This window comes from Mastigoproctus giganteus, chromosome 4 (genome assembly GCF_048544385.1).
Source record: "Mastigoproctus giganteus isolate SK-2022 chromosome 4, ASM4854438v1, whole genome shotgun sequence".
Classification (NCBI taxonomy): domain Eukaryota; kingdom Metazoa; phylum Arthropoda; class Arachnida; order Uropygi; family Thelyphonidae; genus Mastigoproctus; species Mastigoproctus giganteus.
This window is the reverse complement of record NC_143578.1, coordinates 234,681,555-234,709,502: the sequence shown is the minus strand read 5'-3', so window position 1 is coordinate 234,709,502 and position 27,948 is coordinate 234,681,555. Positions and strand designations below refer to the sequence as shown.

The window sequence follows — 27,948 nt, the reverse complement described above, 5'->3', positions numbered from 1 at the left end:
CTTCTGAATCACAGCCTTTTAAAATGCACTGCTTGCATGATGTTTTTAGAGCATTCAGGTACAGGACATGATATTGTCATGGGGGATGTCTTTGTGTGTGTGCAATGCAAGGAGGAGTGTATCGAAATCAGGCAACAACTCAGCGTTCTTATGGGCCTATATGAGAGCTTGAAGGACAGGGTGGCTGGCCTCGAAGGATCTAAAGTGAGGTGCCCATCAAGCTCTCAGCTACCCACATCAACGCCAGAGCTTGCACTTGGTCACCACGGAACACAGCGGCAACCCCCAAGGCAGAATACGCTGGTCCCAAAGGAACTAGTAGTTGTTGGTGACTCTATTATCAGGGAAACTGGGAACATGCTTTGTAAAAAGGATAGGTGGAACAGGACCAGGGCATGTGTGCTAGGGGCAAAGGTTGATGACGTTGTTGAGCGGATATCTTTTAAGGGCACAAAAGGTGATATAGTTGTACACGTTGGCACTAATGATATCAAGAGTAGGAGACCGTCAGAATTACTTAACAAGTACAGGTCACTGTTGAAAAAAAGCCGTGAAATAGGGTTGAATTTGAAAGTGTCTGCAATTCTGCCCAGACACGATAGGAGGGAGTATATGATGAGAGCCTTGTCGATCAATTCGACCCTGAAAACATTGTGCAAGACTCAAGGGGTAGAATTTTTTTCAGCCTGGACTGTACTTGTTAACAGGAGAGATTGCTTCTACAGGGATGGGATACACTTAAATAGAAAGGGTGCAAGAATATTTGCTGATGCTATCGAGGCAGTGTTAGGTGGGTCAGAAAACTGCTAGCTTGGGGGGGAGACAAAGACTAATAGATTAACAGTAGCCACTGGCAGAGGTGAAAGAGATTCTTGCACTGCTTCTATTGGAATGAGCAGAAGCCTGAAAAACAAGGTACAGGATATTTCAGAGACTGCTGGGAGTCATTGCGATACAAGTAAACACATGGGTTGTGTTAGGGTAGCTAAGAATAGAAACAGGTGCATGTATACTTGAGTGTACACCAATGCTAGGAGTTTAGTAAATAAATTTGAGGTATTGCTCAAAACATCAAAGGCAGATATTGTTGGGATATCAGAGATGTGGTGTCACACAGATATAAGGAATGCAGAAGTGGAATTTGGGGAGTACAACATCTACAGAAAGGATAGACAGGATAGGAAGGGAGGTGGGGTTATGCTATTAGTAAAGAAACACATAAAATCCAAGGAAGTGAAGCCAATCGACATCGCTGGACAGTGCAGTGTCGAGTCAGTTTGGTGTGACATAAACATTGGGAGATCAAAATTGAGAGTAGGAGTGTGCTATAGGCCTAATGACTCTGATGAGTATAATAAGAAACTGTACAGGGAAATAGAGTGGGCCAGTAAATCAGAGAGTCTTATAATGGGAGATTTTAATTTCCCAGATATTGACTGGAATTTGGGGGATGGTCACTCACACACTAGCAAGGCTTTTGTGGATTTATTGGATGATTGTTTTCTACATCAGCATGTTCAGGAGGCAACTAGAGGGAGTAACACTCTTGATTTGATTATCAGCAGAGATTCTTCATGCATTAAGAATCTGCAGATAAATGAACCACTTGGTGGCAGTGATCACAGTGTGCTGAAGTGGGATTTACTCAAAGAGGTAACTACCATTAGGGGTAAAGGGAAGGGTTATTGCTTCCGTAAAGGCGACTACGATGGACTGAGACAGTATTTAAATTCTATACAGTGGGACAAACTGATGATGTTACCAACAGCAAATTCAAAATGGGAAGCATTCAAAGAACTTATCTTGGAAGCTACTAGGCTTTACATACCAACTAAGAAATATTGTTCAAGGTTTAGGCCTAAATGGATGTCAGATGAACTAATGAGGCATATGGCAGAGAAGAAAAATGCATGGGATACATACAAATTAACACGACACAGAAGGCTATGATAGATACAAGTTGATCTGTAACCAAGTTACAAAGCAAGTTAGGCAGGCGAAGGCAGATTACTAGAAATCTTTGGCAAGGGATTCAAAGAGTTCTTTACTTATGTAAACTCTAGAAGGAAGGGGATGAATCAGATTGGTCCACTTGATATCGATGGTAAAACTGTTGATGATCCTGCTCAGGTAGCTAACAAACTAAATGAATGTTTTGCACTGACATTCACACATGAGGAGTTATTCAGCGAGGGGAATGCCAGTGGTGTATTCAACTCTAGCAGTAAGCTAGAGAATCTTGTAATAACTGAGAGTAAAGTGGAGGAGAAATTGTTGAAGATAAACACAAGAAAGGTGCCTGGGGTGGATGGGATCTATCCAGTTATATTAAAGGAGGTAGCAAAGGAAGTAAGCAAACCCTTTGCCATAATTATGAGAGCTTCCTTGGACCCAGGGGAGGTACCCACAGACTGGAGATGTGCAAATGTGACCCTAATTCACAAAGAAGGATCAAAGACTGACACAAGTAATTATACACCTGTGAGTTTAACTTCTGTTCCAGGAAAATTAATGGAGGCACTATTTAAAGAAGTACTGCAGGATCATTTAGACAAGACTAAAGTTATAGCTCGGATACAGGATGGTTTTGTCAAGGGGAAGTCTTGCCTGACCAATTTGATTGGATACTACGAAGCAGTCACAAAAGAACTGGATGCAGGGAATAACTTTGATATTATATACTTGGATCTGAGAAAGGCTTTTGATACTGTTGCACATGGAAGACTGCTGCATAAATTGGAGCGGTGTGACATTGGAGGCAAACTGGTGCTATGGATAAAGGGGTGGTTGAGGGGGAGAAGACAGAGAGTGGTAATCAATAGACACTGCTCATCGTGGACTAATGTTATTAGTGGAGTCCCTCAGGGTTCAGTGTTGGTCCATTATTGTTTTCTGTATTTATAAATGATTTTGATGATGGTATATCAAGCTTAATGTCCAAGTTTGCAGATGATACAAAGGTTGGCAGGGTTGTCAAGGACACTACTGACACTATGCTGCTGCAACAGGATCTGGAAAGGTTGAGCAGATGGGCTGAGAGGTGGCAAATGAAGTTTAACATTGACAAAAGTAAAGTACTACACATGGGAAACAGCAACCCCAGAGCAATGTATCAACTCTGTGGTACTACACTGACAGTGGTAGAGAATGAAAGGGACCTGGGGATGGTTGTGCAGGCAGATATGAAGTTCTCTGAGCAGTGCAGACGGGCTGCAAGAGCAGCTCATGGTGTATTGTCAATGATATATAGGAATTTTTCTAGCAGGGATAAGGAGGTGATTATTCCCTTGTATAAGGCAATGGTCAGGCCACACCTAGAGTACTGTATACAGGTCTGGAGGCCTCATTTCAAGAAGGACGTAGAGCTGCTGTAATGAGTACAGAGAAGGGCAACAAGATTAGTGAATGGAACAAAGGGGTGCTCTTACGAAGAAAGGCTTAAGTTTTGCAAATTACAGTGTCTGGAGAGTAGGCACCGGTGAGGTGATCTGATAGAGGTGTATAAAGCCTTGAATGGTTTGAGCATGCTCAATGCTGATGGGATTCTTCCTCTCGCTCAGAATAATCACCTGAGAGGGCATAAATTCAAATTGAGGAAAGACAGATGTAGGACAGATGTGTGGAAATTTGCCTTTAGCCAGCGGGTGGTTGGTTGGTGGAACAGACTTCCAACTCTTGTCGTGGAAGTCAATAGCCTAAATAAGTTTAAGGCTCAGCTGGACAGGTATTTCGAATGAACAGAGGGGTGAAGTGGAAGTGTTTTTTTTTTTTTTTTTTTGGCTGATGCTGCATAAGGTTGCTTTCTTGCATCAAATGCCTCTACTAATGCTAATGCTAATGCTAAAGAAAAATAGTAAAGGACTTCTATACTTATGTAAATTCTAGAAGGAAGGGGATGAATCAGATTGCACTGCTTCTGAATGGTTTGAGAATGGTTCCAATTGATATTGATGGTTTGACTTGTTGATGATCCTGCTCAGATAGCTGACAAACTGAATGAGTATTTTGCATCTACATTCACATATGAAGAATTCGGTAAGGAAGGGGAGGAGAGAAGTTTACTAAACTCTGACAGGGAGCTAAATTATTTTGTAATAATGGAGAGCAAAGTAGAGGGAAATTGCTGAAGTTAAACATATGTTGTTTGTTGTTTGTTTGTTATTTGGTTTTTAGAAGCATTAGCAACTAAGGCCATATTGCTGCGGGATATGCAGTGGTCATTCCCTGACCTTTCCACATCCTCCGTATTTGTGGTGACGGGCTCGAACCCCAGTCTAATCAAGAAGCATGTGCTATGCACTGCTGTTCCTCCCACCTGGCTACGGAGGCGCCATGTTAAACATAAAAAAGGCACCTGTGGTGATTGGAATCTATCTAGTTATACTGACAGAGGCAGGAAGGGAAGTAAGCAAACCCTTAGCCATAATTATGAGAGCATCTTTAGATTCAGGGGAGGTCTCCATGGACCGGAGATGTGCAAATGCATCCCCAATTCAAAAGGAGTTCAAAGGGTGACATAAATAATTATAGACCTGTTAGTTTAACTTCTGTTCTGGGGAAAATAATGGAGTCACTGGTTAAAGAAGCGCTGCAGGATTATCTAGACAAGACTGCAGTAATAGTTCAGTCACGGCATGGAGAGGTCTTGTCTTAGGAGGAGAGGTCTTGTCTGGCCAATTTGATTGGATACTACAATGAGGTCACAAAGGAACTGGATGCAAAAAATAATTTTGATATCATATACTTGGATTTTAGGAAAGCTTTTGATACTGTTGCACATGGAAGCCTGTTGTACAAATTGATGCAATATAGCATTACGGGCAAGTTGCTGCTATGGATAAAGGGATGGTTGAGTGGGAGATGGCAGAGAGTGGTAATAAATGGATATTGCTTTACCTCGTCTAATGTTATTAGTGGAGTCTCCCAGGATTCAGTGCTGGGCCCATTGCTGTATTGTGTATTTATCAATGATATCAATGAAGGCATATGAGGCTTAATGTCCAAGTTTGAAGATGATACAAAGGTTGGCAGAGTTGTTAATGACAGTAAAGACTGCAACAGGATCTAGGTGTTAGGCAAATGGGATGAGAAGTGGCAACTGAAGTTTAATGTTGACAAATGCCAAGTACTGCATATGGGTAGCAGTAACCCAAGAGAAATGTACCAACTGTGTGGTACTAAACTCAGGGAAGTGTATAATGGAAAAGAGCTGTGGGTAATTGTGCAGTCAGACATGAAGTTCTCTGAGCAGTGCAGACAGGTTGCCATAGCATGTAGTAAGGTCTTGTCAATGATATATAGGAATTTTGCTAGCAGAGACAAGGAGGTGATGATACCCTTGTATAAGGCACTGGTCAGGAGAAACCTTGAGTAGTGCATATAGGTCTGGAGGCCTCATTTTAGGAAGGATGTAGAGTTGCTAGAACGAGTACAGAGAAGGGCAACAACATTGGTGAGAGGAACAAAGAGGTGCACTTAAGAAGAAAGGCTTAAGTTCTGCAAGTTGCAGCATCTGGAGATTAGGCACCTGCAAGGTGATCTGATTGAGGTGTATAAGGCCTTGAATGGTTTGAGCAGGCTGAATGCTGATGGGATACTTCCGCTTGCTCAGATTAAGAACCTGAGTGGTTATAGATTCAAATTGAGGAATGACAGTTGTAGAACAGATGTGCAGAAGTTTGCCTTTAGCCAGCAGGTAGTTGATTGCTGGAAGAGACTTCCATCTGTTGTTGTTGTTGTGGAAGTTGATAGCTTAAATAAATTTAAGGCTGAACTAGACTCACATTTGGAGTGACTGGATGGGTGAAATGGGAAGGTTTTTTTCCCCTTTTTTTTTGGCTGATGCTGTATAAACTTGCTTTCTTGCAACATATATCTCCATTAATGCTAATAGTAATATACAAATAGTAAACTATGTTATTTTCTTACCGATAGCAAATCAACTTCCAACACTGTATTCAAAAAAGTGTAAGTCGCCCTTGCCAAAGAGACAAAAAAAAGGCCTACTGCAACCAGCGGAACTTTTGCAAACTCTGTAAACCCAGATTTTTTTGTAGGTGATACTGAAAAAAATAACAAAAAAACATATAAAATTATAAATAAATAAATCATATATATATAAATTAATGAAATAACACAAAGGAAATAATGTATACATAAATTAATAAAATAATACAAAGGAAATAATGTAGACATAATTTAATAAAATAATACAAAGTATATTAAGCCAATAATAGTAAACTGTACGGATAAAAGTAAAGAAACCAGTTATGCAATTACATATTCAAGTAAAAAGCAGTTTAAGAAAATAATGTAAATATAGTTCATTAGATATATTTACATTATTTAAATGTATAAAATGCCAAACATAAGAGGTAAAGGAAAGTGAGAATAATAAGAAAATAGTGAAAGCTTAAAGAAAGCAAAGATCTAAAAATAATATATAGAATTTAGGTACAAAACACAAAATTAAACTGCAAAAAGGTAATTAAAGCAAGAAAATTACATTAAAAATCATGGAATCAATGTTTCAAAACATAAGTTCATTCTCCCCCTGGGGGGAATGAACTTATAATTTTAAAAGAACTAAATTAACAGGGAGAAATAAATTATAATAAAGTATATTTAAACCAAAATAAAAAATAATTCATAGATGGAATATTGTGTCCAACATCATCAGGGACTACAATTATAGCAATCTATTCAGGATGACACTCTTTCAAATCCTCCAGACTAATGTTGAAAAAGAGTTCAACTCAGTGTGATTAAAAAGACTAGTAGAATAGCCTGTTAAACGCAGGTAGAATTTGTATATTTATTATTATAAAATGCATACCAAATTGATTAAGTCCTTGCGATTATATAATTGCAGTGGTAGACAACTGCACATTCAAAGATGGGGAAGGGGATTACAGAAGGCTAGGGTATAGTAAGAGAATGGTACAGAACATCTGCAGCCTTTTTAAGATCTCTTGGGCTGACTGCATCAGACCTGAAGATTATATCAATCTGGACCCTCCAAGAGATGAACAGCTGCTGCTGCTGGAGGGCTCATCAGCAAATGACCACTATAATATAGTATGATGCCCTGTTATGTGGCCTGAATTGTCAGGTGTATTTATTTGGTCAACCATAGCCTTTTTGTAAATAAACTATGGGAATATAGACATAAAAAAATAAAAAATAATTAACCATAATCTGGTCTTCTAGAATTCCTCCACCTACATCTTTCAGTAGTACAATTATGTACTACTACTACAATTATATAAGCCCAAGGATTTAGCATTAGCATTAGTAGAGGCATATGATGCAAGAAAGCAAGCTTATATAGCATCAGCCAAAAAAAAAAAATACCCCTTTCCATTTCATCCATCCATCCATCCATGCACTGCAAATGTTTGTCTAGACTTGATTTGAACTTATTCAAGTTGTTGACCTCCACTACAGCAGATGAAAGTTTATTTTACTATCACCCACCCACTGCCTAAAGGCAAAATTCAGCATATATATTCTACAACTGTCTTTCCTCAATTTGAATTTATGTCCTCTCAGGCAATTATTCTGAGCAAGAGGTAGAATTCCATCAGCACTGAGCATGCATAAACTATTCAAAGCTTTATACACCTCAATCAAATCACCTCACAGGTGCCTAGTCTCCAGACACTGTAATTTGCAAAGCTTAAGCCTTCCTTTGTAAGAGCAACCCTTTGTTCCATTCATTAATCTTGCTGCCCTTCTCTGTACTAGTTCCAGCAGCTCTACATCCTTCTTAAAATGAGGACTCCAGACCTGTATACAGTACTCAAGGTGTGGCCTGACCACTGCCTTATACAAGGGGATAATCACCTCCTTATATCTGCTAGAAAAATTCCTGTATATCACTGATAAGACACCATGAGCTACTCATGTAGACCGTCTACGCTGCTCAGAAAACTTCATATATCACAGTTACCCCCATATCCTTTCCATTCTCTACCACTGTCAGTGTAGTACCACACAGTTAATATGTTATTCTGGGGTTACTGCTTCCCACATTCAGTACTTTACATTTGTCAATGTTAAACTTCAGATACCACCTCTCAGACCATCTGCTCAACTTTTCTAGATCCTGTTGCAGCAGTGTACTGTCATTAGTGAAATTAACAACCCTGCCAACCTTCGCATCGTCTGCAAACTTGGACACTAAGCCTAATATACCATCATCAATATCATTAATGAATACAGAAAAGAACAATGGACCAAACACTGAACCGTGGGGGACTCCACTAATAACATTAGTCCACGAAGAGCACTGTCCGTTGATTACCATTCTCTGGCTTCTCCCACTCAACCATCCCTTTATCCATAGCAGCAATGTACCTCCAATGCCACACTGCTCCAATCTGTGCAGCAGTCTTCCATGTGCAACAGTATCAAAAGCCATTCTAAGATCCAAATATATGATATCAAAATTATTCTTTGCATCCAGTTCCTTTGTAACAACATCATAGTATCCAATAAAATTGGTCAGACAAGACTTCCCCTTAACAAATCCATGCTGTGTCTTAAATATAACTGAAATCTTGTCTAGATGGTCCTGCAGTGCTTCTTTGACCAGTGCATCCATTAGATTCCCTGGAACAGAAGCTAAATAACAGTTCGCTAATTACTTGTGTAGCCCTTTGATCCTACTTTGTAATTGGGGTCACATTTACTCATCTCCAGTCCAATGGTACCTCCCCTGAGTCCAAGGAAGCTCTCATAATTACAGCTAAGGGTTTGCTTACTTCCTTTGCTGCCTCCTTTAATATAACTGGACAGATCCCATCCACCCCAGGTGCCTTTCTTATATTTATCTTCAAAAATTTCTCCTCCACTTTGCTCTCATTTATTACAAAATCATCTAGCTCACTGCAAGGATTTAATTCACCTCTGGCATTCCCCCCCCTCTGAATAACTCCTCATGTGTGAATGTAGATGTAAAATACTCATTTAGTTTGTTAGCCATCTGAGCAGGATCATCAACAGTTGAACCATTGAAATCCAGTGGACTAATCTGATTCATCCCCTTCCTTCTAGAGTTTACATAAGTAAAGAACTCTTTGCTGTTTTTCTTTGCATCTTTTGCCAAAGATTTCTAGTAATCTGCCTTTGCCTGCCTAACCTCCTTTGTGACATGGTTACAGACCAGTTTATATCTATCATAGGCTCCAGTGTCACCAGTTAATTTATGTATTCCATGCACTTTTCTTCTCTGCTACATGTCTCATTAGTTTATCTGATATACATTTAGGCCTAAACCATGAACAATATTTCTTAGCAGAAACTGAATCACTTTCCAGGTGCCTAGTCTCAAGACACTACAATTTGCAGAACTTAAGACTTCTTGGTAACAGCACCCCTTTGTTTCCATCACCAATCTAATTGCCCTTCTCTGTACTCGTTCCAGAAGCAATATATCCTTCCTAAACTGAGGCTCCCAGACCTGTTGAAGTACTCAAGGTGTGACCTGACCATTGCCTTGTACAAGGGGACAATCACCTCCTTATCCCTGCTAGCAAAATTCCTGTATATCATTGACAAGACACCTGAGCTACACTTGCCGTCCGTCTGCACTGCTCAGAAAACTTCATATCTGACTGCACAATTACCCCAAGTCCTTTTCATTCTTCACTAACCTGAGTATGGTACTACACAGTTTAGCATTAGCATTAACATCAGTAGAGGCATACTTTTTTTGGGCTAATGCTGCAAAAGCAAGCTTATGCAGCATCAGCCAAAAAAAAAAAAAAATAAATAAATAAATACTGTGTGGTTACTGCTACCCATACACAGTACTTTAAATTTGTCAATGTTAAACTTCAGCTACCACCTCTCAGCCCATTTGTCCATTTTCCAGATCCTGTTGCAGTAGCATATTATCATTATTGTCATTAACAAGCCTGCTAACCTTTGTATCGTCTGAAAACTTAGACATTAACCCTAATGTACCTTCATCAATATCATTGATAAATGCAGAAAACAATAATGGGCCCAACATCGAACCCTGGGGGACTCCACTAATAATATAAGTCCTTAACGCCATACTGCTACAATTTGTACAGTAGTCTTCCATGTGCCACAGTATCAAAAGCTTTCCTAAAATCCAAGTATACGATATCAAAATTATTTTTTGCATCCAGTTCCTTTGTGACCATATCATAGTATCCAATCAAATTAGTCTAACAAGACTTACCCTTAACAAACCCATGCTGTGTCTGAATTATAACTGCTGTCTTGTCTAGATGATCCTACATTGCTTACTTAACCAGTGCCTCCATTAATTTCCCTGGACTGAAGTTAAACTAACAAGTCTGTAATTACTTGTGTCACCCTTTGATCCTGCCTTATGAATTGGGGACACATTTGCACATCTCCAGTCCTTGGGGGCCTCTACTAAGTTCAAGGAAGGTTTTGTAATTATGGCTAAAGGTCTGCTTAATTCCTTTGCTGCTTCCTTTAATATAACTAGAGTTGGCGCTTCTGTAGCCAGGTGGGCAGGAGCAGCAGTGCGTAGCACACGCTTTTGATTAGACCGGGGTTCGAGCCCGTGACCACCAAATATGGAGGATGCGGAAAAGGTCAGGGAATGACCACTGCATATGCCCAGAGCAATATGGCCTTAGTTGCTAATGCTTCTAAAAACCAAAATAATAACAACAATATAACTAGATAGATCCCATCCACCCCAGGTGCCTTCGTTATGTTCAATTTCAACAATTTTCCCTCCACTTTGCTTGCTCTCACTTATTACAAAATCATTTAGCTCCCTTCCATTGTTTGATAAACCTTTGGCATTGACTTCCCTGAATAACTCATCATGTGAACGTTGATGCAAAATAGTCATTCATTTTGTCAGCTACCTCAGCAGGTGCATCAACAGTCTAATCACCAACATAAATGGACCAATCTGATTCATCATCCTCTTTCTAGAGTTTACATCAGTAAAGAAGTCTTTACTGTTTTTCTTTGCATCCTTTGCATAAGATTTCTCGAAATCTGCCTTTGCTTGCCTAACGTCCTTTCTGACTTTATTACAGACTATCTTATATCTACCATAGGCATCTGTGTCATATACTGAAAAATATATATAGATAAATAGTGTTATAACTGTGTTGGGATACAAGTTTATGGTTATAATTTTTACTGAAATTGAAATTTTATTGAAATTAAATCGAAATCATGACTCAGACCAGAGCAGCAAAGCAAAGGCTCAAGCTAATGGGAGTGCTGTGGCTCAGGGGAGAACTGAGGGGGACAGTTGCCCTCTGAATCACAGCCTTTTAAAATGCACTGCTTGTTGATGTTTGTGGAGCAATCGGGTATGGGACATGATACTGCCATCTGGGATGTCTTTGCACAATTTAAGGAGTGTAAGGAAATCAGGCGACAACTCAGTGCTGTTATGGGCCTATATGAGAGCTTGAAGGACAGGGTGGATGCCCTCGAAGGATATAAATTGAGAGCCCATCAAGCTTTCAGCTGCCCACACCAATGCCAGAGCTTGCACTTGGTCATCACGCAACACAGCGGCAGCCCCAAGGCAGAATGCGCTGGTCCCAAAGGAACTAGTAGTTGGTGTAAGGGAAACGGGGAACATGGTATGTAAAAAGGATAGCTGGAACAGGACCAGGGTATGTCCGCCAGAGGCAAAGATTGATGACGTTGTAGAGTGGATATAATCTTTTAAGGGCACAAAAGTTGATATAGTTGTACACGTTGGCACTAATGATATTAAGAGTAGGAGACTGGTGGAATTACTTAACAAGTACAGGTCACTGTTGAAAAAAAGCCGTGAATTAGGGTTAAATTTAAAAGTGTCTGCAATTCTGCCCAAACACGATAGGAGGGAGTATATGATGAGAGCCTTGTCGATCAATTCGGCCCTGGAAAGATTAAGGCTCAAGGGATAGAATTTTGTTCAGCCTGGTCTGTACTTGTTAACAGGAGAGACTGCTTCTACAGGGATGGGACACACTTAAAGGGTGCAAGAATATTTGCTGATGCTTTAAAGGCAATGTTAGGTGGGTCGGAAAACTGCTAGCTTGGGGAATACAAGGACTAATAGATTAACAGTAGCCACTGGCAGATGTGAAAGTGATTCTTGCACTGTTCTATTGGAATGAGCAGAAGCTTGCAAAACAAGATGCAGGATATTTCAGAGACTGCTGGGAGTCATTGCGGTACAAGTAAACACATGGGTTGTGTTAGGGTAGCTAAGAATAGGAACAGGTGCATGTATACTTGCATGTACATCAATGCTAGGAGTTTGGTAAATAAATTTGATGAATTTGAGGTATTGCTCAAAACATCAAAGGCAGATATTGTTGGGATATCAGAGACACGGTGTCACACAGATATAAGGAATGCAGAATTGGAATTTGCAGAGTACAATGTGTACAGAAAGGATATATAGGATAGGAAGGGAGGAGGGGGTTATGCTATTAGTTAAGAAACACATAAAATCCAAGAAAGTGAAGCCAGTTGACATGGCTGAACAGTGCAGTGTCGAGTCAGTTTGGTGTGACATAAGCATTGGGAGATCAAAATTGAGAGTGGGAGTGTGTTATAGGCCTAATGACTCTGATGAGTATAATAAGAAACTGTACAGGGAAATAGAGTGGGCCAGTAAGTCAGAGTCTTATAATGGGGGATTTTAATTTCCCAGATATTGACTGGAATTTGTGGGTTGGCCACTCACACACTAGCAAGGCTTTTGTGGATTTATTGGATGATTGTTTTTTACATCAGCATGTTCGGGAGGCAACTAGAGGGAGTAATACTCTTGACCTGATTATCAGTAGTGATTCTTCATGCATTAAGAATCTGCAGATAAAGGAACTAGTAGGTGGCAGTGATCACAGTGTGCTGAAGTGGGATTTACTCAAAGAGGTAACAACCATCAGGGGTAAAGGGAAGGGTTTTTGTTTTCGTAAAGGCGACTATGATGGTCTGAGACAGTATTTAAATTCTATACAGTGGAACCAACTGATGATGTCACGAACAGCAAATTCAAAATGGGAAGCATTCAAAGAACTTATCTTGGAAGCTACTAGGCTATACATACCAACTAAGAAATATTGTTCAAGGTTTAGGCCTAAATGGATGTCAGATGAACTAATGAGACATATGGCAGAGAAGAAAAATGCATGAGATACATTTAAATTAACATGTGACACAGAAGCCTATGATAGATATAATTTGATCTGTAACCAAGTTACAAAGGAGGTTTAGGCAGGCGAAGGCAGATAACGAGAAATTTTTGCCAAAGATTTGCAAAGAAAAACAGAAAAGAGTTCATTACCTATGTAAACTCTAGAAGGAAAGGGATGAATCAGATTGGTCCACTGGATATTGATGGTTCAACAGTTGAGGATCCTGCTCAGGTGGCTAACAAACTAAACGAGTATTTTGCCTCTACATTCACACATGAGGAGTTATTCAGGAAGGGGAATGCCAGAGGTGAAGTAAACTCTGGCAGTGAGCTAGATGATTTTGTAATAACTGAGAGGAAAGTGGAGGAAAATTGTAGAGGATAAACATAAAAAAGGCACCTGGGGTGGATGAGATCTATCCATTTATATTAAAGGAGGCAGCAAAGGAAGTAAGCAAATGCGACCCCAATTCACAAAGGAGGACAAAGGCTGACACAGGTAATTGTGTCAGCCTTGTAATTGTATACAGGTCTGGAGGCCTCATTTCAAGAGGGATGTAGAGCTGCTGGAAGGAGTACAGAGAAGGGCAACAAGATTAGTGAATGGAACAAAGGGGTGCTCTTACGAAGAAAGGCTTAAGTTTTGCAAATTACAGTGTCTGGAGACTAGGCAGCAGTGAGGTGATCTGATAGAGGTGTATAAAGCCTTGAATGGTTTAAGCATGCTCAATGCTGATGGGATTCTTCCTCTTGCTCAGAATAATCACCTGAGAGGGCATGAGTTCAAAATGAGGAAAGACAGATGTAGGATAGACGTGCGGAAATTTGCCTTTAGCCAGCGGGTGGTTGGTTGGTGGAACAGACTTCCATCCCTTGTCATGGAAGTTGATAGCCTAAATAAGTTTAGGGCTCAGCTGGATAGGTATTTCGAACGAACAGAGGGGTGAAGTGGAAGTGGTTTTTTTTTTTTTTTTTTGGTTGATGCTGCATAGGCTTGCTTTCTTGCATCAAATGCCTCTACTAATGCTAATGCTAAAGGGAAAACACCCAAAACAATCCACAAAGAAATAATCGCTGTTTATGGAGAGGACTGCCCAGGTTTTGTTCGCATTGGTATAAATAATTGAAATGTGGAAGACCCTCAGTGCAAAAAAAAAAAAAAAAAATTATATTAGGTCACCCAAATAATTAAATTCACATTATTATTATTATTATTATTATTATTATTATTATTATTATTAATGGCCATATGGTACAAGGAAGCCTGAGGCTTATGCTGCACCAGCCAAAAAAAAAAAAAAAAAAAAAAAATCCCAAGTTACCCCCTGAGAGAGAGAGAGAGAGAGAGAGAGAGAGAGAGAGAGAAGTAGAAAGGAATCACCAAGAAAGAGAAGAATGATGATATCCAGCTCAGGACCCCGGGTTTGCCAAGCCCATACTCACCAGATGTGAGCCGTGCTTTGTCTTATGTCTGTCGATTGAGTGTGTTCTATGGTCGATTTGTCTGTTTTGCTGGACGAAAAACGCTAGTCCTGGAGGAAAAACCTTGCTATCTATGCCTGTGACCGACTAACTCAGCCACAGAGTGAAAAAAGTTCATTAAAGTTCCTTGTGTCATCGACGGGATTTGAATCCCGTCCTTTTCCACCCGGTGTGAGGAAGGCGGTGATGATACCACTGTGCTACCCACGTAGACACCTCAGTGCATAGTCGTAGTATATTAATGCATACTACAAATATATATAAAGGTGGTGCCTAGACTTAAAGTCCATCTCCACCGTACGGTCAGTATCAAGTAGATCATCTACCAATAGTAAAAAAAAAAAATCTGCCACCGGAAAGCAAACACCAAATTGGTGATTGCTTCCCGGTGCCCATCCCTATAGCCAGGCCTGGGCCAACTTTTCCTACCTGTGCACAATGCGTGAACTCCACACTCATCGGATGAAGTGCAATACCGATAGGTGTTACCTTCCCACACCAGAAAGCAGAAAAAAAAAAAAAAAAAAAAAAAAAAGCGTATGCAAGCAGTCAGGAGTAAATCCCGCATTATCAATTCATGATGCCAGGAAACAAAAAAAAAAAAAAAAAAAAAATCTTGACTGGCTGCAAGAGAAAAAAAAAAAAAAAACACTTATCTAGGCTGACTCAGCAATAATCCCGCATCTTAGCATTATAAGATGCCAGCGAAAAAAAAAAAAAGCTGATGATACCTATCCTCTTCTGAAAAGCTCTTCTGGCAAACTCCTGAAATGTCTGAAAATACCCAAAACTAGATAACAATTTATGTTCATTACATCTGCATAAATCAGCTATCACATTTACAAGATTAATTCCGATCTGATCGTAAACCGAACAACATGGTCCCAAGTCTCTAAGCCTGACAAACACAATACGGGTCAGACTCTATCTCTAGCTCACACAACTTGCTCTTCAAAGATCCATGACCAGTTAAGACGTCTCCGAACCTTGAGGACAACCTCTCAAGACACCGGCGCTATATGACAGATGACGTGCACGCACAGTAATAAATCTGTCCTGAAAGTATGACCTTACAGTGTTAAATATATAACTATTACACTGTGCAAGCACAAGAGATCGAAGGGCACTTTCCCACCATACTGAATCAAATGCCCCTTCAAAGTCTATAAAGACCCATAAGAACATATTTATCAGAAGAATCCTTGGTGTAGTTTAAAAGAGATGTTATGGCATCCTCTGTAGAGTGCCCCTTCTTAAATCAATGCTGATCAGCAGAACACAGATGCTTATCTTCTAACATCGCAGAAATTCTGAGAGCAAGTAACCTTTCATAAATCTTACCCATGTTCGCCAAGAGAGAAATTGGTCTGTATGCTCTCGGATCAGTCCTAGGCTTATCAGGCTGATGCAATATCTTTAGCAGTGCCAACTTCCAACGTCTTCGAAAAGTACCCTTAATGAAACATTTATTAAATAAATTTAACATAATTTGAGGAAAATAATCATAAAACTTAATGACTACCCCAGGGGCTCACATCTTGTGAGTATGGGCTTTGGCACACCCAGGGTCCTGAGCTGGATATCATCATTCTCTTTTTTGGTGATTCTCTCTCTCTCAGGGTACTCAAATTTTTTTTGGCTGGTGCAGCATAAGCCTCAGGATTCCTTGCACCATATGGCTAATAATAATAATTATAGACCTGTGAGTTTAACTTCTGTTCCAGGAAATTAATAGAGGCACTAGATAAAGAAGCACTGCAGGATCATCTAGACAAGACTTCAGTTATAGCTCGGACACAACATGGTTTTGTTAAGGGAAAGTCTTGCCTGACCAATTTGATTGGATACTATGATGCAGTCACAAAAGAACTGGATGCAGTGAATAACTTTGATATTATGTATTTGGATCTTAAAAAGGCTTTTGATACTGTTGGACATGGAAGACTGCTGCACAAATTGGAGCAGTGTGGCATTGGAGGCAAATTGCTGCTATGGATAAAGGGATGGTTGGGGGGAGAAGACAGAGAGTGGTTATCAATGGACACTGCTCATCGTGGACTAATGTTATTAGTAGAGTCTCTCAGGGTTCAGTGTTGGGTCCATTACTGTTTTCTGTATTTATAAATGATATTGATGATGGTATATTAAGCTTAATGTCCACGTTTGCAGATGATACAAAGGTTGGCAGGGTTGTTAAGGACACTACTGATGCTATGCTGCAACATGATCTGGAAAGGATCAGATGGGCTGAGAGGTGGCAAATGAAGTTTGATATTGACAAATGTAAAGTACTACATATGGGAAACAGTAACCCCAGAACAACGTATCAACTCTGTGGTACTACACTGACAGTGGTAGAGAATGAAGAGGACCTGGGGGTAATTATGCAGGCAGATATGAAGTTCTCTGAGCAGTGCAGACGGGCTGCAAGAGTAGCTCATGGTGTCTTGTCAATGATATACAGGAATTTTTCTAGCAGGGATAAGGAGGTGATTATTCCCTTGTATAAAGCAATGGTCAGGCCACACCTGGAGTACTGTATACAGGTCTGGAGGCCTCATTTCAAGAGAAAGTCTTTTGAGCTGCTGGAACGAGTACAGAGAAGGGCAGCAAGATTAGTGAATGGAACAAAGGTTGCTCTTACGAAGAAAGGCTACCCTTTGCAAATTACAGTGTCTGGAGACTAGGCACTGGCGAGGTGATCTGATAGAGGTGTATAAAGCCTTGAATGTTTTGAGCATGCTCAATGCTGATGGGATTCTGCCTCTTGCTCAGAATAATCACCTGAGAGGGCATAAATTGAAATTGAGGAAAGACAGATGTAGGGTAGATGTGCAGAAATTTTTCTTTAGCCAACGGGCAGTTGGTTGGTGGAACAGACTTCCATCCCTTGTTGTGGAAGTTGATAGCCTAAATAAATTTAAGGCTCAGCTGGACAGGTATTTCGAACAAACGGAGGGGAGAAGTGGAATTTTTTTTTTTTTTTTTTTTTTGGCTGAAGCTGCAGAAGTTTGCTTTCTTGCAGCATATGCCTCTACTAATGCTAATGCTAATGCTAACATATTATTGCAGGATGCAAGGTGATCACCCAGACTGAGTACACTCGTAGACACGACCATGTAGCCAGGATAATACATCAGAAGCTAGCAAGGAAATACCAGCTGATCAAAGAAAGCGTATCGGATTACAAGTATGAATCCCAGGCATACTAAAGACCCCAATCCACAAGCTCTACTAGGAACCGCACCATAATAACAGATAAGACAATCCCACACAACAGACTTGACATAACTCTTGTGGACAAGAAAGAAAAGGCTACCTATCTGATTGACATAGTGGTGTCCAAAACTGGCAACCTCTAGAAAACCCATGAATTAAAAATCAGGAAGTACAAGAACCTAAGACAGGAAATCAAAGAGATGTGGCATATGCAACAAGTAACAGCCATCCCGATCATTGTGTCAATCACCAGTATGGTGCCTGTAGGATGGATAGTCAGAGGGTTCCTCGACCAACAGTAACACCAGACATAACAACCACCCTGTGTACTTGGTAGCAATACCTGTCATGAGGTGGAATCCCCTAACCAGGGAGAAATAATAATAATAATAATACTTTCAATAATGGATGTCACAATGCTTTTAATATAGAGCATATCCTCTAATTTTTCCTTCCATATATGAAAATAGTCATATTTTGTAATTTTATCTTTTATTCCTGAAGTTGCGTGAGCTGAAATTTTCTTGCAGAGTGATATATAAAACTAAATTATTCTTTAGTCAGTTTACTACTTTGGATTCACTTTTGCTAGTTCACAACAATGGATTCATGTGCTGCTTATTTTAACATTAACTGTAAAATAAACTACAATTTCTGTCTTAAAAGTTCCAGGACATTAAATTTTTTATATATATAATGGCAAAACTTCAATTTAAACTGTGCATGAATTCATTAATAGGTGACAACTAGAATTATGTTCCAATCTTCATGCAAGTTTTGATTAGTTCATTTGTGCTCTGTAAACATGGGGGGGAAGAGAGGCACTGTCACCTGTGTTTATACATTGTCTCAATAGTCAGTTAATGGGCAAGAGGTTTATGGTCATTTGAGTGATACATCTGTTTTTACAATGAAAGGGAGATGTTTAAGATGAATGAGCAACCTTTCCATATTATATAATGCCAAAAATGCTGAAATTCTGATTTGCAGGTCATTGTTACTCACTATCTCACAATTTCATAATCTCACAAAAATTGCTATTACACAACCTACAAGTGTTAAGCAATGTCAACGAAGAATATTCGTGGATGTTTGGATATTCAAACAGCAGACAGAGCAAATGTAATCAAAAAGTGTTTTTCAGAGCAGCTTCAGTGATCTTCAGCAACATTAGTAATGGTATATCAATGAAAGATGAGGCTACTTTGAAAGAAATAAATGCCAGTAACTTGCATGTATCCCGTATTCTTTGTTATATAGTAATCAGTCCTGGAACCTTTGAGATACAGACTAGCTCATTTATCTACATATGATATGGAATGCTTACCATGATAATCAGGAAGTTGGAAATAAACAATAATTGAAAGAATCATCAGAAGTCCTCCAACACAGCAAAATGGGAGGAAGAAACCTGCAAGCTGAATGTATTCGTTAATATAACAATATTATTATAACTATAAGTGAAAATATGTGCACTGAATTAAAAGTAACATAATCATCTCAATGAAAACAATTCTTTGTTTACTAAACTTGAAAATATATAGTGCAACCTTTATATTTAATTCCAATAGATCACTACTTACAGCATTTTTTAAACATTCTCAAAGTAGACCCTATACTTTTTCAGCAGATTCCAATGTTATGCTCAGGGTTAAAGCCAGGTTTGGTTGCCTTCAGCAGTGGTATACCACATTCACTCTGTTGTGAATTTCTGAAATCAGATGGTTTATGTATAAAGAAACCATTAATATTATTTTTCAAAACTGCATGCACAAAGAGTGAATGGGCAGCATGAATAGGCTTTGGAATGATTAAATGAAATTGTCTTGTGGTGCCATTTAGGGTAATTTTGGGTATTGCTTTTGGCAGTGGTGCTGTGAATTGACCTCTGATTTAACAATACAAAGTAATTCAAAGACAACAATAAAAGGATTAGGAGAATCCTTTGCTTATATAGTATGTATAATTTGTCTTATTACTTATATACTTATAATATGTAACTACATAAGTAATAACATATAAAATATACATAATTAAAATATATTACTGATTAATAATGTATTTTATATATGTATGTGCATGTATATGTATTGTGTATGTATATGTATTACGTATGTATATGATTAATAATGTATTTTATATACACTGTGTTGCCACTTTATTAGGTACACCTACCTAGTAGTGTGTTGAGCCTCCTTTAGCCTTCAAAACAGCCTGAATTCGTATAGGCATGGATTGGATAAGATGCTGAAACTGTTGTACAGGAATGGAGTACTGTGCAGACGTGGGTGTGTCACGCAGTTCCTTGAGATTCAACGGAGGTATAGGCCTGCAGTGAACAGCCCTTTCCAGCTCATCCCAAAGATGTTTGATACGATTGAGATCTGTGGACTGAGTGGGCCACTGCAACAAAGAAAAGTCATTGTTATGTTCCTGGAACCATTCCATAGTAATTTGGGCTTTGTGCACCAGCGCATTATCCTGCTGGAAGTAACCATCTGACTGAGGATAAGCTGTCAACATGAACGGATGCATTTGGTCAGCAACGATGTTTAGGTACGATGTGGCATTCAGATGCGAATCTATGGGTATCAATGGACCCAACGTGTGCCAAGAAAACATTCCTCACACCATAACACTGTCCCCACCACCTTGCACAGTAGTCATCAGATATGATGGGTCCATGGATTCATATTGTTTTCACCAAATTCTGAGCTTTCCATCAACATGATGCACCAGGAACTTTGACTTGTCAGATCAAGCAACTGTTTTCCAATTCTCGGTGATAGTGCTGGTGTTTCTGTGCCCACAGGAGGTGTGCTCTCTTGTTCTTCATTGATAACAAAGGTACGCGATGTGAACTTCGGCTGTTGCAGCCCATTCGCGACAAAGTGCGACTAGTGGTCCGTTACAATATTTTGTTCTGCACACCAAGGTTGTATTCTGACGTGATGTGTGACATTGTGGCCCATCTGTTTGTTTGCACAATTCTAGCCATCCTCCTCTGACCCTCATCAACAGGCGATTTTCTTCCACAGGAGTGCCGTTGAGAGGATGTTTTCTATTCGTTGCGCCATTCTCAATACACCCTTGAAACTGTGGTGCGTGAACATTTCAGGAGAACTGCTGTTTCAAAGATGCTTGCACCTACTACCATGCCATGTTCAAAGTCCATTAGATCAGTGCTTTTACCCATTCTTGCTATGGTTTGTACGGTTAACTGATACTAGAAAGGTTGTTCTGCTGAATTTATATCCACAACTTTGGTCATGTGGCTTGCAACATTTTGGGGCAAACCATTTGTGTGCACAGCAGGGTTGTACCTAATAAAGTGGCAGCACAGTGTATGTATATGTATTGTGTATGTATATGTATTATGTATGTATATGTATTGTTGTTGTTGTTGTTATTTGGTTTTTAGGAGCATTAGCAACTAAGGCCATATTGCTCCGGGATATGCGGTGGTCATTCCCTGACCTTTCCGCATCCTCCGTATTTGGTGGTGACGGGCTCGAACCCCGGTCTAATCAAGAAGCGTGTGCTACGCACTGCTGCTCCTTCCCACCTGGCTACGGAGGCGGCTATGTATATGTAGTATGTATGTATATGCATGTGTATGTATATGTATTTCATATAGTTAATTACTGATTAATATATAAAAAAAATATACATAATTTATATTTATGTATATTTATTACTTGCAGTATATTACTAATTATTGTTATTTAATAACTAATTATTATTATTATTAGACTTATTAAGAAATCTGAACCAAAAATTCTTTGTAAGTGTAGCTTTTAAATCTGCATTTAAAGCACTGTCTAAATTAAATTCCAATAAAATATAGCTATATTAAACAGAGTAGCAACCCACAACTGTGTTAAGCAAAGCATGTATCATATGCACAAAATTTCAATGTATTATCTTTGTTGTTATTATACAGCTCGCAATGCATAATAATGGAATGCTGTGGAGTGCAACATCTTGGCTGAATTGTTGTGACTGTCTAGTGTATGTATGGTTGTGTGGCCTTTTTTTAGATCTGCATGACTTGACTATGGGATTGCATTAATACACCCATACCATCAGGTACCCAGAGTAAATAAATTAGGTAATGTACAAATTGCAATGCATTTCAGGCACATTTTTATTATCAAATAACATGACTAGAATCTTCTATGCTGTACTCAAGAAGTGTTTATCAAAACCTTAGTGTGATGTTCATGACATGCTAAATGGCTATGAGGTGATAACTGTGTAGCAGTTCTTTTTTTTTGAGGGGGGGGGACATACACCTGAGAAAATGGATTAATGTGTTGACATGATATTTGGTACAAAGGTGCAGAAGAATATTCTAAAAAAAGTAATGAAAATCTGAAAAAGGATTGGAGTTGCTGTTCCAAATTCATCATAATGTTTCTGTTGGGGAAGGACTGAGGTGGAGGAGGCTATTGAATTGGAACAGGAAAATGCCAGCTGAAACTGGTGTCTATTTGACTTTTCCTTTGTAGATAATACCTGAAATATACTTTCATTTTTATACATATGTATATTTCTATATACATATATAGCAACTTAAATAGGATCATCAACAGTTATACCATTCATATCTAGTGGACCAACATGATCCCTCCCTTTCCTTCTAGTGTATATAAGTAAAGAATTCTTTACATTCTATGCCAGAGAATTCTACTTTCTGTAATCTGTCTTAACTTGCCTAACCCCTTTTGTGGCTTGACTGCAGACTAGTTTATACCTACTCTAGGTTTCTGTATCCTCTAATAATTTCTGTGCTTCCTACATGTTTTTCTTCTTTGCCACTAGTCTCATCAATTCATCCAATGTCCATTTAGGTTTAAAGCTTTAACATTATTTCTTAGTTGGTATAAAAAGCCTAGCAGCATCTACAATTACTTCCTTGAATGCTTCCCTTTTGAATTTGCTGTTGGTAACGTCATCCCACTAAATAGAATTTAAAAACTGTCTGAGACCATTGTAGTCACCTTTACAAAAGCAAAATCCCTTCCTGTCATCTTTGACAGAAATCACATCTTTTAGTAAATCCCACATCAATACACTGCGATTGCTACCTCCTAGTGGTTCTTTTATCTACAGATTCTTAATGCATGAAGGGTTACAGTTGACAATCAGATCAAGAGAATTGTTTTCTCTTGTTGCTTGTCTGTTGTAGGAAACAGTCATCCAATACATCCAGAAAAGTCTTGCTACTCTATGAAGGATCAACCCACAAGTTCTAAAATTCTAGTCAATATAATTCTTAATTATACTCTTCACAGTCATTTGACATATAACATGATCCCACTCTTTTTTTTTTTTTTTTTCTCAGTGTCACACCAAACTGACTGAATATTAGACTGGCCACTCACATCAACTGGGTGCACTGCCTTAGATTCTATGTGCTTCCGATCAAAGTGCATAACCTCCCCCATACTGGCTGTACTTTCTGTGCACATTGTACTCACCATATTAAAATTTCTTATGACACCATGTTTCAGATACCCCTATAATGACCATGTTTAATAATTTAACTAATACTTCAGATTCATGAAATTTGTTTACTATGTTACTAGCATTAGTGTACATGCAAATACTGATGCACCTATTTTTACTCTTTCCAACCCTTATGCATTATGCCAATGTATTTGTTGTTCTATAAGGCTTTTTAATCTCCAACACCAAGCTAATGCTGAGGATTACAAAGCTTTCCAGGATGCTGCATGTCTCAAAAGAAGCAGTGCAAGAATCACTTATACCTCTAAAGTCACTTAAATCACAAAAATCACTTACACCTATAAAGAAAAGCACATCCTTTGAAGTCTTGAAAATAGGAAGAATGCAGCATCCCCCCATGGTTCCTTAAAAACAGGAAGATGACTATAATTACACGTGCAACAGGAAGCTCCTGTCGAGTCGGATGAAAGAAAGCGCAAATGCATTTAGCAAATGCGTATCTAAAACCCAAATTTCTCCTTTGGAATTCACATAAAATAGATTTTGTATTTTGCTGTGCCCAGAGTTGCATTCAGCTGTTGCGGGAGTTGAAGTGCCATACTTTTTGATCAAATTTGTAAGAATTAGGATTATTGGTACAGATAATGCAAACATTGCTAGGCATTCTTTGTGACGAGTAAACTTTTGCTTCAACTTTCGATATATCAAAATTCGAGTGTTCCATCTGGAATTATAGCTGGGCTCTGCTAATATCAAATTTGTATTTTGTTACAAACTCAAAAAGGGTTCAAAACTAACATACAATTTTTTTCAGATATCGGTGATGCATCAGTGAGAGTCAAGGGAGGGCGAATTGCAGGGGTAGTGATGAGAGTACTGCGTGGGTAATGCTTTTTCCCACGTGAGAAGAAATGAGCATCAGCGGATGAACTTGGATGGTAGAATAATCACTTCCTCACCCTGTGGCCATCTAATCTCTTCCCCTAAACAGGATTTGAAGAACCATTTCAAATGGAAGAGTCTGTCTGAATTAGTCAGTCAATGCACTGCAAATTCCTGAGATGTATGTAACTGACCCTTGACATGGAAACATTGCTGCAGAGGAGAAACAGGCTCACCTGGCCTTATAACATTGTGCCACAGCACCAAGTGTGTTAAAGGAGTTCCCTGAAAATGCTTCTTTTGTTTGTTCAAAGCGGAACTTACACCAATCAAATTCCATGACCATAACTTGTACATAACCAGTAGTTGCTGCAGAGGAGAAACAGGCTCACCTGGCCTTATAACATTGTGCCACAGCACCAAGTGTGTTAAAGGAGTTCCCTGAAAATGCTTCTTTTGTTTGTTCAAAGCGGAACTTACACCAATCAAATTCCATGACCATAACTTGTACATAACCAGTAGTGAAATGAAAACTTTCATTCCATCTCTCTCTCTCTCTCTCTCTCTCTCTCTCTCTCTCTCTCTCTCTCTCCAGGGCCAAATTGGCAAAGCTTTCATGACATAACATTGTCCTGTGCTTGCTAAGTTTATCCTCAGCTCTCCTATTCTTAATATTATTAGTACTGATGTGTACAAAAATATCATATTTTGTGCCCTTAAAAGATGTTAACTGTTCTACATTGTCATTAACTTTGTCCCTGGCAGAAACCCTGGTGCTATCCCACCAATATCTTTTTCTTATAATATATAATTCCAATTTCCCTGACAACAGAATCACTGATCACTGAATCACTCTTCCATAGAGGATTTACAGCCAAAAGCAAGCTGAAATCTCCAGGGAACATTAATTCTATAAAATAAGTGATATAATGATCCCAGAGAAGTGATTGTTTGAAAACTACTAAGGCCAAAGGACGGCAAGGTTTCAAAGGGAGGATAGTATATATTCACTTATAATTATGAAGGCTACATATGAATGTAGAAAACAGTTGGGAATGTTAATGAGAATGTTATTAGACTCCAGGAAGATACCCTTGGACCAGAGAAGTGCTAATGTCTCCCCATGTTGGGTTTAGCATGGTAGGGAAGAACATAGAGCCTGTGATAAAAGATGTGATTCAGGACCATCTCGATAAGAATGATATCTTAAATAGGTCCCAGGATGGGTTCATTAAGGGGAAGTCATGCCTGACCGATCTGATAAATTACTATAATGTAAACAGTAAGATGCTGGTAACAATTTTGAAATTATATACCTAGACTTTAGTAAAATGTTTGATAATTTCTCTCATGGAAGGCAGATATATAAATTGGAACAAACTGAGATTATTGATAAGATCATACTAGATCATGGGTTGGCTAAAAGATAGAAGGCAGAGAGTTGTCATAAATGGTCAGTCTTCAGAGTGGACCAGGGTAAAAAGTGCGGTTCCTCTGGGTTCAGTATTGGATCCTCTCCTATTTTTAACTTTCATAAATAATATTTACAAGGATATCCAAGGGTATCCTGTGAAAGTTTTTTTTCATAATTTGAAGGTGAGAGGAGTAATTAACAATTTGATTCAGGCCACGATTCTTCAAAATGACATGGATCAGTTGCATGTATGGTTCAGAAAATGGCAACTAAAGTTTAATGCTTCTAAAGTATGCACTTGGGGAACAGAGATCCTAGAGTCATGTAAAAGCCAGGTAAAGAGGAACTAAACTGGTTAAAGACAAATAAGACTTGGGTGTTATGATTTAAATTGACATAACATTTTTGCATGCTAAGTAATTTTAGTAAGCATGCAGTATACACAAGTAGCTAGGAAAGCACATAATGATGCTTGCTGTGATTTATATGACCTTTGACAGTAGGGAGAAGGGCACCATTACCCCTGTACACAAGATGAAGTCAGACTGTATTTGGAGTATTGTAATCAGGCATGAAAACCTCACCTAAAAAAGCCACAGAACTTCAGGAGAGGGTTCAAAGGTGGGCAAACAGATTAATGACAAGTGCAACTTGATGCATACATCATGCCTGACGTAGCCCAGTGGTCAGGAGCGAGAGTGCATAGCACGCGTTCCTTGAGTGGACCGGGGTTCAAGCCCGTGACTACTAAATACGATAAATATTTGTATTGACGATTTATTGTAAACTCTACTGACTTGGTTGTCGTGCCGGAGTATAAACAGAAAAATTTATTGTATGCATCAAGTTTCTTAATCAAATTTCCCCCTAGATGCTTAGTAGTCTTCTAGTTTGACAACTAGACATCTGACTGAGTTGAAGAGTTTGATTAAAATTAATGTGGGAGGTCTGTTCTCCTACCAGAGGATGCAAATATAAAATCTCAGAGAATAACAGGGTGTGCCAGTAAATTTTTAACAACTGGCTTGCTAAATAAAATTAAAAAAAAAAAAAAAAAAAAAAAAAACAAGACCAAGAATATGTGTATATATATTTATTGTACGTTTTACTGATTTACAACAATTTGGAATACAAAAATTTCAAATAATAATAAAATTTCCATATAGGCAACTGTTTCTCACAAAATCTTTTTGTTGACTTTTGCTGAGCTCTTGTATTCGTAGCCAATCTATGGTTGCGATTCAACCACGATTTGACAAATAGAGTTGTGTCCCTCTAACTCTTTCTCCATTAAATTTATTGTCATTAAATTCGATATATGATTTATTGTTAAACTATTTCTCACCCTTGTACAAATTATGTTCATTAAACTGAAACCCCTTTCTGCTCCCACACTACTGATTGCAATAGTGTTATCTTTTTAGCTTTTTAAATACTTGCAGGGATTGAAACACTTTTTGATTCTACATTATTATCTACAAAATCCCAAAAAATCGTTCGATTCAATTTCATATTTTAAAATTTCACTTAAATGGTACAATTTTTTTTTCAACAGCTATCTATGGTACTTCGAAAAGCCAAGTAGATGGTCTAATAAATTGAAATAATTTAAAATGTTTTCATCATTATTTCTGTCTGATAAAAGAAGTAAATTCATGTGTTGAATTATATTTTATAGTAACATATTCCTAGGAAGAGCATTGAATTTATTATTTTTATTCACAAATAATAATATCTTTAAACTTATCTGATTTAATCAACTCTTCAACTTGAGATTCATGTTTTCCCGTACCAACCTTTAAATTTTCAAAAGCTCTTATTGCATGTTCGATTAATTTTTGCACTTTATGAATGTTAGCTGATCTTGACTTTGTGCAGTTGAAAGTAATGAAAATTCTTCAAGCAAGGTCTTGCAAAAAATTAATGTTAGCTAATCTCTTTGCCAGACCAGAATAAGAAGACGAACTTGAAAAATGCAAATATAACCTGGGATATGTGCACCATACAGCAGTAGCAGCTTGTAAACTACATTGTGATTCCAGTGCTCAACAAATTTTAATAATTTCAGTTTCAAGTTATTAAGCTAAAAATATTAGTTTGATTTTGATTAGATTGATGATAAATAGAATAAAATTTATCTAAAAATATTTTAAAATGATTAACTTGTTTTATTTCAGATACTGCACCATCGAGTGATAACTGCAACCACTGATTTAAACAGTGCTAAATAACAATTTTAGGAAAATTTTCTAATAACTTAGTAGCTACTGGATTTTTCATGTCATCATACACAAGCTTATCACCCAAA

The 27,948-nt window shown here is 38.5% G+C and overlaps 1 protein-coding gene across 1 annotated transcript in view; it reads right to left on the bottom strand.

Moving 5' to 3' along the window:
- The window catches only part of LOC150087503 (MFS-type transporter SLC18B1-like), a 132,912-nt gene that overhangs the window by 63,381 nt on the left and 41,583 nt on the right, over positions 1-27,948 (bottom strand). The window contains exons 5-6 of the mRNA XM_090372508.1: positions 19,200-19,290; positions 5,929-6,062 (exon numbers count right to left, since the gene is read on the bottom strand). Of these exons, the coding sequence (XP_090228634.1) occupies positions 5,929-6,062; positions 19,200-19,290 (225 nt within the window). The remainder of the gene's footprint in view (positions 1-5,928; positions 6,063-19,199; positions 19,291-27,948) is intronic.